We start from the raw sequence: 16129 nt of genomic DNA on the forward strand, positions 1-16129 counted from the left end.
GTATCATCTGATATATCTACTTTTAGCACAGATAAAAATTATAATTAAGGAACTGCATCATTACCATTCAGTGTCTATGTTTCCCACTCTAATATAAGGTGTTCACTATTGTAAATCCATATCCTTGCACAGAGTAGGCACTCAAATTCGTGGGATGAATGAATGGTGAATAGAGGTGGTTTCCTAGAACAAGTAGGATTAGAGTTGGGCCTTGAGGCAAGCCTGGACTCCTTTGTCAGAGTGGAAGAGTAGAAGGAACACTGGACTGAGAGTCAGGAATCCCAGATTCTGGGTCCAGCTCTGTGATTCATCTATTTACTCAAGAGATAGTCACGAAGTACCCATTGCAACCCAGGCACTGTGTTAGGTCCTGGAGAGACAGTGGTCAACAAGTTGGTCATAGTTTTCTCTTCCTGGAGATCCAGAGAAGGAGCCAGATGTGATTAAATAACCACACAAATAAATGTAAGATCCCAACTGTGATAAATGGTATGAAGAAGAAGTATATGGAGCAATGAGTGTATATACTAAGGAGGTTTAATTGAGTTATGGAGCCCAGAGAAGGCTTTTCCGATAATAGGATAGTTTTGTTTTGCATTTTTTTCTATTGTGGTATAGTGTTGATGAATTTTGACAAATACATGCACCAGTGTAATCATCATCCAGATCAATATAGAGAAAATCTCGATTACCCTAGAAAGTTCCCACATGTCCCTTTCTAATCTCTGGAGAAACCACTGAAACTGATCTAATTTCTATCACTATACATCAGTTTTGCCTAATCTAGAATTTTGTATAAACAGAATCATACAGTATATACTTTTTTTTGGTCTCACTTCTTTTGCCAGTATGTGCTTCAGAGATTCATTCATGTTATTGCATGTATCAGTAGTTCATTCTTTTTTTTATTGTTGAACAGAATTCCACTGTATGACGATACCATAGTTTGCTTATCCATTCACCTGCTGATGAATATTTAGGTTGTTTCCTATTATGTGTATTATGAATAAAGCTGCTAGGAATATTCTTATGAAGAATATTGAAATATTGAAAATACGCAAATTGTTTTGCAGACACACGTTTTCATTTCTCTTGGACACTGGTAATACAAGAGTAGAATTATTGGTCATAGATTAGATATATATTTAACTTTATAGGAAACTGCCAAATAGTTCCCCGAAGTAGTTCTGCCATTTAAAAAAAAATTGAAGTATAGTTCTGCCATTTTTATATGCATACCAGCAGTGTATGGGAGTTCTCCTTGCTCTACATCCCTACCAATATTTAGTATTGTCAGGTGTTTTTAAAAAGATTTTATTTATTTATTTATTTGAGAGAGAGAGAGCGAGAGCATGCAAACCGGGGTGGGGGGGGGTCAGAGGGAGAGGGAGAGAATCTCAGGCAGACTCTGTGCTGAGCTCCATCCCAGGACCTCGAGATCACGACCTGAGCCAAAACTAAGAGTCGGATGCTCAACTGACCGAGCCACCCAGGTGCCCCTATTGCCAGGTTTTTTAAAGATTAAATATGTGCGTGTAAAGTGGTATCTTATGTGGTTTTAAATTTCACATTAAGGAGGGATAATTTGAAGCCGATGTGTGAAGGATGAGACGCAGATGAGGTGAAGAGGATGGTGATAAGCATTCTGGGTAAAGGTCACAGAATGCTCGATGGCCCCTAGGTGGGAAGGAGCAGAGCAATCACAAAGAACTGAAAAGGGAATGTGGGGGGGAGGTGAGGCTAGTGAGGTAAGTGGTGGGAAGCACTGAACCATTCATCTTCATGGGACCATGTGGGTCTGGGCAATGCACATACCAGCAGTGACCAGAGTGAACTAAACAAATGAACAAATAAAACAAAACCCAGTAATGTCCTGGGCTGCATAAAACCCCAGAAATTTCATATTTACCCCAGGAAGTAGGGAGGGAAGCTCATAATGAGCAAAATGGAATTTCTTGTCTCAGCAGAAAGGTGCTCAGAATAGGGGTGCCTGGGTGGCTCAGTAAGTTAAGTGACTCTTGATTTCAGCTTAGATCATGATCTCCAGTCCTGGAATAGAGCCCCACATCAGGCTCTGCACTCAGCATGAGGTCTGCTTGTCCTTCTTCCTCTATTCCTCTCCCACTCTCGTTCTCTGTCTCCCTCAAATAAATAAAATCTTAAAAGGTGCTCAGAATGAATTAAATTTGATTTAGAGAAATGAAAGAAATGCACATTTCCTGAATGTGACCACTTGATTACAAATTCATGTGTACCACACAAGGAAGAGTAGGACTGCTGGGTGGTGGTGAGTACCCATTTGAGTTTTGAGACCAAGAATTTAAAATGAAGTCATTCAGCCTGTTGGTATGATTTTTCTCTGACAACATTCAGCTGCTCAGGTGCAGGCATGAAAGCTCATCTCAGACTGTAGTGCTTAGCTAGACTGTGGTTTTTCCAGGAAAGTATGTTGGAGGTTGAGGTGAGTAAGGAAATGATTATAATGGTGAATCATGGACTCCAAGCTAGACTAGGAGGGAAATGAAAAATGGACGAGGAATTGGTGGGATTAATGGATTAGAGGTCTCAAAGAGGTTGAAGACTTAGCAAATCGGGTCCTAGCACACAGAATTGAAAGGATGGGAGGTGGTAAATGGAGAGTGAGCTATTATATTTTCATATTTCGAAGATGGGGTCCTTTTGGGGTGATTAAAGTGTTGAGGATGTGAACTTGGAAGGGTAGCTAAGTGAAGAGGATTGTTGGAGGTGAGAAGATCAAAGGACTGAGAAGCCAGGGTATTGAACAGATCATCAGCATGGATGTTGAACTCACCCATGGTGTTCAAGCATGGTGCTAGTTGAAGGGGCAGGGAAAGATTACATGGGACGTCAGAAGACGACAGCAATCAAGGTGGTCAGGGTAGTAAAGCTGAATAGGAAAAACTTCAAATGAGCAGAGATCTTTGCAGGAGGTGCGTGGGGGAAACCATTAGGAAATTCAAAGTCAACTCTAATATCACTATTATATTTTACTGACATCCTTCCTATGGCCAATGAACCACATCAAACAAAACCTTTCAACTGGGAATGCTTTATTATAGGTCTTGCCACCAGGAGGCGCTGTCAATAGTGGAACGCGGACCTCCAAGCAATCCCCGGAGGCCAGGAAAGTGTGTCTCAGCCTGAGCACTGAGGACCCCTACGGCTCTTGTGAGATATTGCAAGGAGCTCCGCCATCCTTCCACACAGCTGCACTTACCTGTAGAGAGATTCTAAGCGTCTGTAAATCTTTTTTTTTTTTTTTTTAAGATTTTATTTATTTGCGAGAGAGACAATGAGAGACAGAGAGCATGAGAGGGAGGAGGGTCAGAGGGAGAAGCAGACTCCCTGCTGAGCAGGGAGCCTGATGTGGGACTCGATCCCGGGACTCCAGGATCATGACCTGAGCCGGAGGCAGTCGCTTAACCAACTGAGCCACCCAGGCGCCCCGCGTCTGTAAATCTTAAGAAAAAAAAAAAAAAAAGAACAAAACGCAAATTCCTAAATTCCTTTAACGAGGTTACTGAGCTATTGGAAGGTTTTAGTTATCATGTATTTTTCCAACAAAAGAGGTCTAAAAGTACAGCTACTATCATGTAGTGGTTTTTTAAAATTTTTTAAAATTTTTTAAAAGATTGTATTTATTTATTTGACAGAGAGAGACACAGCGAGAGAGGGAACACAAGCAGGGGGAGTGGGAGAGGGAGAAGCAGGCTTCCCGCTGAACAGGGAGCCCGATTCGGGGCTCGATCCCAGGACCCTGGGATCATGACCCGAGCCGAAGGCAGACGCTTAACAACTGAGCCACCCAGGCGCCCCACTATCATGTAGTTTTATGATATTTTCTCCTGGTAAAAGGAGTCCACATAACTGCAGGTTTTGAGAGTTGATGGTAACACCATACTCAAAATTTTTTTTTTCCCCAGGGGCACCTGGGTGGCTCAATCCGTTAGGCATCTGCCTTTGGTTCAGGTGATGATCCCAGGGTCCTCGGATGGAGCCTCCTGTCAGGCTCCCTGCTCAGGAAGGGAGTCTGCCCTCTCCCTCTCCTCCTGCTTGTGCTTGCTTGCTTGCTCACACATTCTCTCTCTCCCTCTCATATAAATAAATAAAATCTTAAAAAAATTATTTGTTGTAAGTAGCATGACACAGTGGGAAGAGCATAGGGCTGGAGTTAGAATTGCAGCAGCAGCAATATTTATTATCATTATAATCAACATTTGAGTGTTTACATGCACCAGAAACTGATGTGAACATTGCATATAAATTGAACATTTATTCCTCCTATAATCTTATGAGGTAGGTACTATTATTAGCCCCATTTGACAGAGAAATTGGGACAGATTAGGTCACTTGCCCAATGTCCCACAGCTAATAGGGGTCGTGGGGGTAGTGGGATGGACTTGAATTTCATTTTTCCCCTAACCAGAATAGTTAGGAGAAAACACCTCTGAATCTCAGTAGCTTAATTCAACAGACATTACCTGCTTTACACAGGTTGGCAGGAGGCCTGGGCTTTTATTGTCCTAACTGAGGGACCCAGGCTGACATTAAGTTTCGTTTTGACACATGCTTTCACCATCACCTCACTGATCTCCACACAAGGAAAAGAGCATCCTATAGTGTCTGGAATGGCAATGAAATGCTTCTGCTTGAAAATATGTGTCATCTCGTATTTCACAGTCAAAGCAAGTCTTACACCACTCCCGACTTCGAGGGGGCAAGGAAATGCACTCCTGCCATAAGCCCAGAAGGAGTCAAACCAGACTGTTTGGTACTAATGATTACCACTAACACTCAGGCCCTGGGCAGGTCACGCGTTTCTTGGCCTCAGTTTCCCTCCCCACAAAATGAGCACAATCATTTTGCAAGGACCCCTTGTTATGAGGCTCCCTAATTAAATGGGGATGTTGATTATGGTTATGTTTGCATCCCACCAAAGTTCCACTAGCTGAAAATCTGTTTCACCACAGGCAGCCTTGCAGCCCTCATACACAGCTGTCTGCAGAATGGCCTTTATCCTAGGATACCTGCCAACCTTTTGGTCACACACACACCTAAAGTCTCGGAGGATATTGCTTTCATTTCCATCAACAACATGCGACAGTTGTAGTCCCAGTGTTTGCTCAAAAGCTTAGTCTGGAACCACCAGCTGTCCAGTTCATGTTGAAAGCTTGAGACTACTTTGGCTTGAGCCTGTGAGGGTCTTAGTGAGTGTTCCTTCCTTCTGGTTCCCCAAGCTCTATCTTTGAATTGAGTCAGATCACCAGGACTTTACTTGTCTTCTCACAATTTCACTCCACAGGCACTCCCCAGGATGTCTGCTCTGATTCAGAGATGAGCTAAGCTACAGAAACTCCTTTGTTGGCTAAAGATTGACGGTGCTGATAGCAGTACAAAAAAAATACCCTTAAAAAGTGCATGTTTCACTTCCATGCAAACAGAAGTGACCACACTGCAGAGCACTTCGCTGGCTCCTTTCCTATGGGTCGTTTTGCTATGCAGTCATTTGTCCTCTTCCTTGTTCCTCTGATAGACTAGGTTGTGAACTTCGTGAAAATGGGGAAAATTTTTTCATCTGGGTTTCACAGCAGATGTGAAAACTTCGTACCCTGCAGGTTCTCAATAAATGTTCGCTGCATAAAAATGCTTCTGAAGATTCCTCATGTAAGTTAATACACGATGATTTCCTTGTAGAATTTAGTGTCTATGGATGCACAGTTAGGCTAGCTGAACTTCAGGCCCTGAGATTCTGTGAAACTAAAATAAGGTCGAAATGGGGGAGGAGGAGGAGAAGCGCGCGTAAAGGGAGGACATCTCAAGCGGCGGGAGCAAAGGTAGACGCAGGAAACACAAGGTAACATCGCGCACGGGGAGGACATCACTTTGCCTGGAAGATTAAAACAGGTGAAAGAGGAAGGTTGGAGCCAGATGCCTGTAGGGGTCTAAGGTCAAAGTCCAGAAGGAAGAAGTAACAGGATTTTGATTGGAGACAATGAGAGGAAGGCGTAAAAAAGGCAGTGGTGCATCAAATTCTGCGGCCAAGGGCTCCAACAAATGAAAAGCAGGATGAGAGGAGGAAATATATCGTGTCCCCAAAGCTTCCTCTTATTTATGGGCGCTCCTGTTTCACAAACGGTAAGCAGAAAGCAGAGTCTACGGATCCCCAGGGCCGAAGAAGCGGAGCCGCTCCGTCACGTGGCCAGAAGCGCCCTTGGCACGTGACCCATCTCGCTCTAGGCCAATCAGCTTCCTCAGGGGCGGGACACGGAGTCTGAGAGGCGGGAGCATCAGTCGAGGCCGCCTCTTCTCGCGAGCCTTGCCTCCGTCTCTCCTTAGCCGCCCACGGCCCGGAGAGAAGATCTCGCGAGGTTTGGGCGCTGCGGCGGTAGGAGGAGGACGGAGAAGGACGGAGCGTAGCTGTTGCTGCCTCCCTCGCTCACTCCCTCGCGCTCTCGCCCGCCCCCTCCCTCCCTCCCCTCCCTTCCCCGGCCCCGGCTCCGGCCCCGGCCCATTCGCTGTTCGGTCTTCCGCAGGGAGGATGTCGGGCTCGTCGCTTCCCAGCGCCCTGGCCCTCTCGCTGTTGCTGGTCTCTGGCTCCCTCCTCCCAGGGCCAGGCGCCGCTCAGAACGGTAAGCGGGGGGCCGGGGGCGGGCCGGGCGGGGGCCGAGGGACGCCAGCGACCGGAGGAGGCCGTCCCGGGCCCGAGGAAGTGCCGGAGCAAGGGGAAGAGGGCCGGTCGAGAGTCTGAGGGGCTGCGCACCCAAGGGGAAATGCCGGTCGGGAGTTCGAAGAGGCGCGGGTGTGAGAACCGAGGCGCCGGTCCGAGAGGTGGGGGCGTCCGTTAGGAGCTTGAGGCGTTGCTGACTTACAGGCTCCACATCGTGGGGCTCGTCGCTGCGAGTCGGCGAGGGGCCACCGGGAAGCCGACCTGAGGAGCTGGAGTAGCGGGGGCGGATGAGGAGGGGGCGCAGCTTTTAGAGAAGGTGGTAGAAGACAGGTATTTGTGTTTAAGGCGACGAGATTGGTGTCAGTCAGGCTCCCCAAGAGAATGGGGGTCCCGGGCACTGGGGTCATCTAGGATTCTACGGGGGCCCCGTGAGACCGGTGACATCCTTAAAAAATAAGGGAGACGCTGGGGGGAGGGGAGTCCTGAAGAATACTGAGCGGAGTACTAGAGCCCCAAGGAGGGGTAAAGACTCAGGGAACCTTGGATATGGAGGTGGAGGGAAGGTAGGTGGAAAGCTAAGGTAGTGGGTTGGCTGCAGTAAGGGATCTGGAAAGAGAAGCAGCTGTGGCTCTCAACGAGATGGGGGAAGAGGGCTGGGTTTGCTAAGGAGGGTGGAGTGTTGGGCATTCTAGGGTAGTGGTTGGGAGAGCAAAAAGGAGTTTCTAAATAAGGAGAGGAAAAATGAGCAGAGGATGGGGAGAAAGGGTTGAAACGGAGGTTGGGGAAATATTTATTAGAGCAATAAGGGTGCCTAGGTACAGAGATGGGGGTGGGGGAAAGACAAAATAATGGAAGGGAGTAAAATGCAGGAAGCCGGGGGTGTAATGTTGGTTTGCAGTGTGGAGGGTATATTAGGGACGGGAGGAGCTGAGTTGTGGCGAGTGCTGTATGATATTGTTTAGGCCTTTGGGAAGACAGAGACACGTAACTGGAACTGCAGTGGTGGAACTGAATCTGACTGAAGAGAGGGAGATGGAAGAAGTGGGTTTTAAAGATCTAAAAGTTTGAAAGCAGAACAGACATTATTTCTGAGGACCACGAAAGTAGTTCCTGAGATGTGTGCAGTCTATAGTGGAAACAATTAGGTTTTGAACTGAAGCTCTTTAGAGAAGATGGAGAAATCGTGGAAAATCATGGTGATGGGGGATCAAGACAAAAAAGATTCTGACTGGTGAAGACGTTACAATTCAGCTGCTGAACTGATCTTTCAGAGGTGAAAAATACTGTGAACTAGTTTCTGCTTTTGTGGAAACAGCCTTTAAGAGGTTTAAAAATATTTTTATAGGAAAGAATTTATGAGAAGTCCCTACTAGAGAGTGAACTAGAAATTATTTTTGCTAATTCCTCAGTGTCTCGTTATACTAGAACAATTTAAAATTACTCTTGTTAGAATAGTTGGAATTTAATGGCTTTCTTTTTTTTTTTTTTTTTTTAAATCAGTGATAGAGCCAATGGAGTTAAGTATCTTATGGAGAGTCTGGGCTTAAAATGCTGAAGATTATGGTGAAAATATATCAATAAACGATTGAAAAAGCACCATCAGTTAAATATAAGTGTTTGTTGTACCAGATTGCACTAATCAAATCTTATGTATGCTTCATGGCCTTGAATTATCACTGCAGGGGTCAGGAGGGAAATATTTTTCAGTCTCTAGCATTGAGTATGTGAAGTCGGTTGGGTATTTTTCAGTTTCCTCCAAAGCTTGAGGCCACTGTGGAAGGCGGGGTAGAGTTAGTCTGATTCGTCTCATCAGTTTTTAGTCTGTGTTAACAATATGACTTAAAGGAGCCCAATGCTAATTTCAGCTATTTGATTTGTGGAAATAACATGGTTTCATTTGGCATGATAGGTGAGAGATTCTTGATCTTAACATGGCTTAGCTTCTTTCAATGATTTATAATACGGCGAAATTGTAGTTTCTTAGCAACTAAAGCAATGTTTCTGGATAGGCCTACCAAAGACTCGACTGGCTATTCTCAGTGATATGTGTTCTAAATACGGCATAGTGCAGCTTTTCCTTGAAATGAGCTTGAATTCAGTCATATGACCTGACTGGTGAAGTGAAGCTTAGCCCTATAGTTGACCCAAATGAATGTAAATTTAATTTAAGGAAGAAATGGCTGTGTTTTTGTGTGTTTGAGTCCATATAGGGAAGGATGCCATTTTATAGCTTTCTATAACATGTTTTATGATAAGATTCATGCTTTCAATGGGTAATAGCCCTGTAAGAGTCTGACCTCTTGTCATGGAGTTTGTGTTTTATAGTGCATCAGAAATGGATACCATGCTTTGTATGATGTCAAAATGTTAAGATTATTTATTTAAAATGATGACTTAGAAAAAAAAAAAAACCCCTCCAAACCTAAGTGTTTCTGGATTAGGTATGTGGTAGTTTAGACTGATTATGAATGTTTTTCAAAAGGTCTCTTTGATTTTTTCCTAAAATGAAGAGTTTGACTGATGACCTTCAAGCCTCTTGCTTCTCAACTGTGACCCATTACCATAGAGACTCAAGGCTTACATTCAGATAGACTTTCTCATCCAAATTTTAGACTTGTAGGACCACAGCTTAAAGTAAAATCCTTAGTCAAGGTGTTGCTTTTTTGTATGTATCAAGAAAGATGTAATTCATTTTAAAGGAAGCAACTTGTTTTTAAAAAGTAACCTTTCTGATAAAACATTCAAAAACTTTAGACTTTAAAATTGAATAAGGGTAAACAAAGCCGTGTTAGATGGTGATCAAGAGCACAGCCTTTGGATCCTGATAGACATGGGTTTGAGTCCCAGCTCTTCTAGCTAAGTGATCTTGTATAAAGTGCTTAATACTTCCAAGCTTCGGTTTTATCATCTGTAAAAGGAAATTTATAATAATGCCAATCTCCTAGGGATGATGTGAAGATTAAATGAGATAATGGTTATAAAGCACTTACATTTCTGCCTGGCATATAAGTGGGTTTCAGTAAGGAGGGAATTTTTACTATATGTAACATTTGTTACTATATGTAACATATGTTACTATATGTTACTATATGTGCCATATGCTACATTATGTAGCATAACAGTAACTATATGTACTAAATGCTCTTTATAGTGTTCGCTGTTACTGTTGTTATTCCTTAAAAAGTAGCATTATTAATTACTTGTTTTTCATCATGTATATGTTGAGCACAAATTGTTAATGCTACTCACCATCTTGAATAAAATTAAGTAGGCCATTTTGAAGGCCCTGAACAGAGAGATTTGTGCTTTTGCTTATGTAACTTTAAGTGACCAGCTGCGCTGCGTCTGCAATTGCAAATTCTGGTGAGGAAGTTTATATTTTCATTGTCAGGGAGATTTTATGCCTTTCTTTTTCTTTCAGTGAACTAAATATCTTTCATATGGGTTAGGTATCATCTTTTCATAGAATCCCATTGTTGTGAAAAAGAGAAGCTGAATGTAGTGCCTGGCACACAGTGGGAGTGTTGGAGATGTTAACTAATGAATGAATGTGGAGTGGAGTGTAGAAATGCAGTGTATTCATACTGAAAATATAAAATTTGATAATTAACAGTGCTTAGTGGGAGAAAATAAGGAGTCTAATGAATTTTATTATTAATGAGCGAAATTTTAAGAAACCGTTTTGCTTGGGTGATACTAGATAGTTGTGAACATTGTCATATGTAACAGTGCCAGTATTAGCAATAGATGATTCACAAATCTTTTTCTTTTCTGTTGAGTGCTGTTTGCTTCAGTGGTTTGGCAATTTTCTCTCTGTATGTTTTTAGACATGTACTTGCTATTGATTATGCATCTCTTCTTTGGGTGAACTGAAATGAGTGACAGAAGACAGATGTTACCTACAGCATCTGTGGTGCAAATGACATGCCAGATGTCAAGCAAGAGATCTTAACATAATTAATCCAAATAAGATTTTAAATGACCAGAAGAAATAGTTTGCCTTGGAATAAAGCGTTTCCTAAGGATTATAAGCCTCCAGTCTCTCAGGCAACTGATAAGTGTCACTACTGATAGAATGGAGCACCTAGGCATGAAAAATTTGTCTTGGGTCTCCGGTGGAAAGGCCATGTTACTAAGTCAGGATTCTTCCTGGGCTCTTAGTCTTTGTTTTTCAAGGTTACTGGTTTCGAATTAGAAAGAGATGCAGATGGGGTTTTTGTGTTGTCAGACTTAATAGACCTGACCTGTTAATACACCAAGGTTTAAAACAACAAAAGGAAATAAAAGCCCTTAAATATAAATGTGCTCCACAGTCCAAACATTTACCATGAATTAAGAGTGAAGATCATTGCAGGTCTGACTTTGAGTTATTCAAATCTTCATGAGAAATTAGGCAAGTTTGTCTTGAAGGAATCCTTCTTTTTCTCAATACAATTTTGATGTGAAGTATTTTCTCTAGAGCATATCTTTAGACGTTAGTAAAAGGCAAAATGTTACTGTCTTGTCTTTATTATTTTTTTAAATAAAAGTAATTGTTTAACTGGGTTTGCAAAGATGGACAGATATGACCAGATATAAGTGTTCCGATGATTTGGACATGTTTTCTTTTTCTTTTTTTTTTTTTTTGTTGTTGTTTGTTTGTTTGTTTTATTTATTCATGAGAGTCAGAGAGAGATAGAGAGAGGCAGTGGCAGAGGGAGAAGCAGGCTCCCCGCCTAGCAGGGAGCCCGATGCGGGACTCGATCCCAGGACTCTGGGATCGTGACCTGAGCCGAAGGCAGACGCTTAACCATCTGAGCCACCCAGGCGTCCCTGGACATGTTTTCATTTACTTAGTTTGAGGTACTTTTTCAAAGTAAGATGTATGTAAAATCTGATACTTTGCTGGATCTATGTAAAAATTTTTGTTTACAAGATAGTTTGGGAAGGTAACAAGTAGCTAACATCTACACAAATGAAGTGTAGAAAAACAATAACTTGGATATTTTGCGGGAGATGTTCAAAAAAGTTTGAGTAAAATTATGCAAATAAGTTTTGGAAGAGGTGAATTATGTGAAAACTTTTTTGCATCTATTCCATTTTTGTTTGCAGTGAGAGCACAATCTGGGCAGGATCAGAAGTAGAGAATAAAGTTCTAAGAGAAAGGGAAAGACAAGAAAGGCTTCAGTAGTACAAGAAGAAAAGTGGGATGTAAGACAGGAATAAATCTTCATTTGAGGAGCATCTGGAAAAATGGAATCTGTCAGAAAATAAATAGAGCAGGGACCTCTAAAGTAAATTCACACATCAATGTTAAAAAAAAAAAAAAAGGTATAAAATCACCTGTGAACAATTGGCTTGCCTTTGAGTGTGTCTCTTAAAACATTATCATTTTACATGGCATTTTTTAAAATGCCATTGATGACATGGAATTTAATTTTAAACACCTTAGATAATGCATTTTTAAACTTGTTTGTGAGGTTTTTGTGAATTTTTTTTCCCCCAGAATTCCTAATTTTAGTTGGTAAGGATTAGCTTTGGGAAGGTAGGAAACCTCTCCAGTAAAATTAGTTGATTTATAAACTGTTAGATTTGATAGGCTTAGACACACATACACACAGACTTCTCACTGAGTTCAAAGTGAAATATTGCAGTGATCTTAATGTAAAAACATTTCTGAATAAAATGTTATCTGTTTTTCAAGAATTTGTTCAATTTAGGAGAGGGAGTCAAGATTTGTACCTAATTCCAGTTTACTATGTTATCTAAAACTGAGAGTAGGCCTTTTGTTTGTTTGTTTTTATGTAAATACAAAGATATACATTTATTAATCAAACCTAATTAACGAGGTTATTTTGACCTGATTGCTCAGAACTTCTAATTGGTCTGTGTAGAAATGGGGTTTAAAGAATTTCATAAGTATCCACATTTATTTGCATACAGTAAGTTAGTGGGAGACATGTTTAATGTTCCTCACCCACCTGCTGGTTTTTTGTTTCTTGTTTATGTTTCAGGTTTTAAAAATCCAGTCCTATCTCTTTATTAAAACAGATTGTGGTCAGCTTTGATGGAAACATCTTGTGTTAATTTCCTTGTACTAAAAAGTAGTGAATGGCATTCTTTTGCATTTCTGAAAACAATTATGGAATGTTTTAAGACTGGCTTTCTTTCCAAATAATCCTAATTACTATAAGCTTGTATATTTTATGGTATTTTCCAGAAATATATCAGTATTGATAGGCTTTGTTTCCCTTTGTTTTATCTTAATTTATATCATTACACCCAAGTATTGCTTCAAATTGACTAGACAGTGAAATATAAATGAGATGTGAAATCATTCTGAAAGTGTCAGGGTTCTATATATTATGTAAGTTTCTATTATCAGAAAACATTAAGTTACAGATTGTACCAGTAGTTTTAATCCTGTCCAAATGTATACTCACATTCTAAAAGTGGTTAAATGTAAAATATTGTACAAGACAAAATGTCAAGTCCTTTTCTGATAGAATACTAACAAGGCAAGATGTTCCATATGCAGTATGATGCAGTAAAAAAAGTAAGTGTGCTTGTGTATATAAATTGTTACGCCATTGATTCTTCTTTTCTTCCTGATACAGTATTTGAAAACCACTTTGACTAGATAATGTCAAAATTCCTTTCCAGTTCTAAAATTACACAATTGACCGCACAGCTTAGGTACCTCTAATGCGTAAAGGGCCTAGGGAGAGAATGCTTTATGTTTTAATAAGTGTTTAGAAACTTACTTTCTGGAAATAAGAAAAACTGATTTTTGAGGCATGCACTGTTTTGAAATCCAACTGCCTGTAAACCTATTTCAGACAACATTTGTAGTTTTTGTTTCAGGAAGGCAGAATGGTGTGTTACAGAGTTCTTATATTAAACTCACTGGGAAAATTGCCAGTGTGAATTAAACATTTTAAGAAATGAAAATCACTGCCAGGTAGGTAGATATTTTGTATTCTTTCTATTGGTGGAAAAGTAGTTGACTATTGTAGAGGCAATGAAGAGACAATGAGGCACAGTTAAATAATTATATTATCCATTGAGGAGGTTTGTTTTCTATTTATGGCTTTGTTTCTCCTGTCTCTTATGTATTTTTTTAGACCTAAACCTTTCCATTATAGTTGAACAAGGCAATCTATTACCTGAATTAAATCTAAGGAAGTTCCTAGATTTATAGTCCTTAGAAACGGTGTGTTCAAGTCTCTGTTTATTAATTTATTCATTATACTTCTTCGTATTTGTTAAGTAGGTCCATTTCCTTGTTTTCTTTTTTTACATTTTTGTTAGAATTTCAAACATATAAAAAGTAGAGTGAGTAATGTAATAAACTCCCATATACTCTTCATCTAGTTTCAAGAGTTATAAGTACATCCTTGCTGCTTATTAATTTAAAAATAACTTGAAAAATTAACATTACAAACAAATTTTCTAGATGCTGAAATGCAGTTAGTAGGGATTAGCTTATGTTAGTAAAATAGAAATGATTTGGTTCACAATTATGTTGAAATGATTCTAAAAATATAAAAGCTCTTTAGAGAAAGGCTTTAACACTTTTGTTTGTGATCCAGAAATACAGATTTTATTTGTGACTAAGTATATGCGTAAGTATGTAACATTTTGTATATGTGCTGCCGAAGTGAGCACAAGTATGTAACATTTTGTACAATATCTGAGGCATTTGTCAGTAATATCAACATGTACTGTTAATAAGGAAAATACAGCGTTGTTGAATTAATACATTAGCCATTACATATATATAGTATTGACTTTTTCCTATCTGAACTAGGGGAAGCTACAGTAGTTTGAATATCATAATCATAATCAAAGCATAAGTTTTCTAGTATGTTTAGTATGTTTAGTTGTCCTTTTATTATTTTTTTAAAGATTTGAGAGAGTGAGAGCGCATAGGGGGGCGGGGTGGAGGGGCAGAGGGGGAGAGAGAATAGAATCTCAAGCAGACTCCCACTGAAGCCAGGGCTCAACACAGGGCTCGGATCTCAGGGCTCTGAGATCATGACCTGAGCCACTAAGGTGCCCCTTTAGTTGTCCTTTTAAATTAGAACTTCTGTTCCTTATTCCCTAGCCCCTGCCTTTGAGTTATTGGTTGAGTACAGGACTGGGAGCACTTCTATTCAGAACTGAATGCTTACTCTGATGCCATTGTCTGAGGCATTTTGCTGGTGGGTACAAAATGACTTGAGCACTGGCCACAGGGAAGGAGGGAAAAAGAAAACAGAACCATCACTGAAGAATCGTTAGCCTTTCATGTTTAAGATCCTAGAGTAGCAAGTTTACTCATTTTTAGACACTGCTTTGAGGGAAATAAGGTAACAATATGTTCTTATCCTGTGTTGACAACTATCTGAATACTTTTCTCCCCCTGTCCCTTTCTTTCAAAGATTTTATTTTTTAAGTAATCTCTACATCCAGTGTGGGGCTTTAACTCAAAACTCTGAGATCAAGAGTCACATGCTCTACTGACTGAGCCAGCAAGGCTTTCAAAAGTATTGAAATACTTTTCAATCCATAGATTGAAGGAATATGTTAAATTTAACTGAGGATTTTTCGATTATACAAGTTCAGCAGGTTGGAAACCATTGTGGAACAACTGGAAAAATAGCATAGCAGCTCCAGCATTGAAATTCTATTTGTTAATGCTGAGTATCAAATCATTCACCAAGGAAGATGAAATAAATGGCCTTAATGCAAACCAGGAAACTGCTACCTAGAAAAGAGCAACTATAAAGAGGTTTCACATAACTTCCAGGGAACTGTCATTGAATTACCCTTAGAAAAATAACCTAGTGATCACATATCAAAACTAATGGCACTACTAACAGTGTTACTGTTTTCTTACTAGGATAGAACTCTCAATAATTATGGACACTTTCCAGCCACATTTAAGATAAAATGCAGATAATTCTACACTGATGGTAGCATAAGCCTTAGGACAAAAGCCTGAAGGAGCTAAATTCAGGAAAAGGGAGCACTAGGGGGATGTGATTATCTATTAATACTTTCAAGGTAGCAGTATAAATGAAGTAAGGGAATTAGGCAGTCTCCAAAGATGGATGGGCTCTATCAAAGAGCAGTGGCCTAGAGCATGAGGAGGAAAAGTATGGGCTTAGTATTAAGAAGATGATTTTAATGAAACGAGCAGAAGAATAGTTATTTGCTCTCACTCATTGTCGGAGCTGTTTATAAGTAGGGCAAAGAGCTGGTTGAGAGGAGAGGGGCCTCATAAAACAAAAGGGAGGATCTCTTTCCTTTACATCTAGTACTTGCTTAAGAGCTCAATAATAGAAAAAACTTTTATGGAAATACGAAGTGAAATGGGATATCCAGAAATTTCTAAGGGTCAGAGATTAGTTTTCAACACTAAAGTTCTATGATTATGAATTCAAGAAAAATGGCAGATTAACTTTGGAATCCATTAAA

The 16129-nt window shown here is 40.4% G+C and overlaps 1 protein-coding gene across 3 annotated transcripts in view; it reads left to right on the forward strand.

Annotated features, from left to right (window-relative positions):
- The first annotated feature begins 6417 nt into the window (after positions 1 to 6417).
- NPTN (neuroplastin) overlaps positions 6418 to 16129 on the forward strand; it is a 74362-nt gene continuing 64650 nt past the window's right edge. Inside the window, exon 1 of one of the 3 annotated variants that reach the window (XM_064570174.1) lies at positions 6418 to 6650. In XM_064570174.1, coding sequence (XP_064426244.1) covers positions 6560 to 6650 — 91 coding nt within the window. In that variant the 5' untranslated portion in view covers positions 6418 to 6559. Of the gene's footprint in view, positions 6651 to 6735; positions 6850 to 16129 lie in introns of those variants that run through there. The other 2 variants (XM_064570175.1, XM_064570176.1) reach the window with 2 other exon arrangements.

The sequence above is a fragment of the Mirounga angustirostris genome, unplaced genomic scaffold (assembly GCF_029215605.1).
Source record: "Mirounga angustirostris isolate CCGP_5_RB_7025 unplaced genomic scaffold, mMirAng1.0.hap1 SCAF_9, whole genome shotgun sequence".
NCBI lineage: Eukaryota > Metazoa > Chordata > Mammalia > Carnivora > Phocidae > Mirounga > Mirounga angustirostris.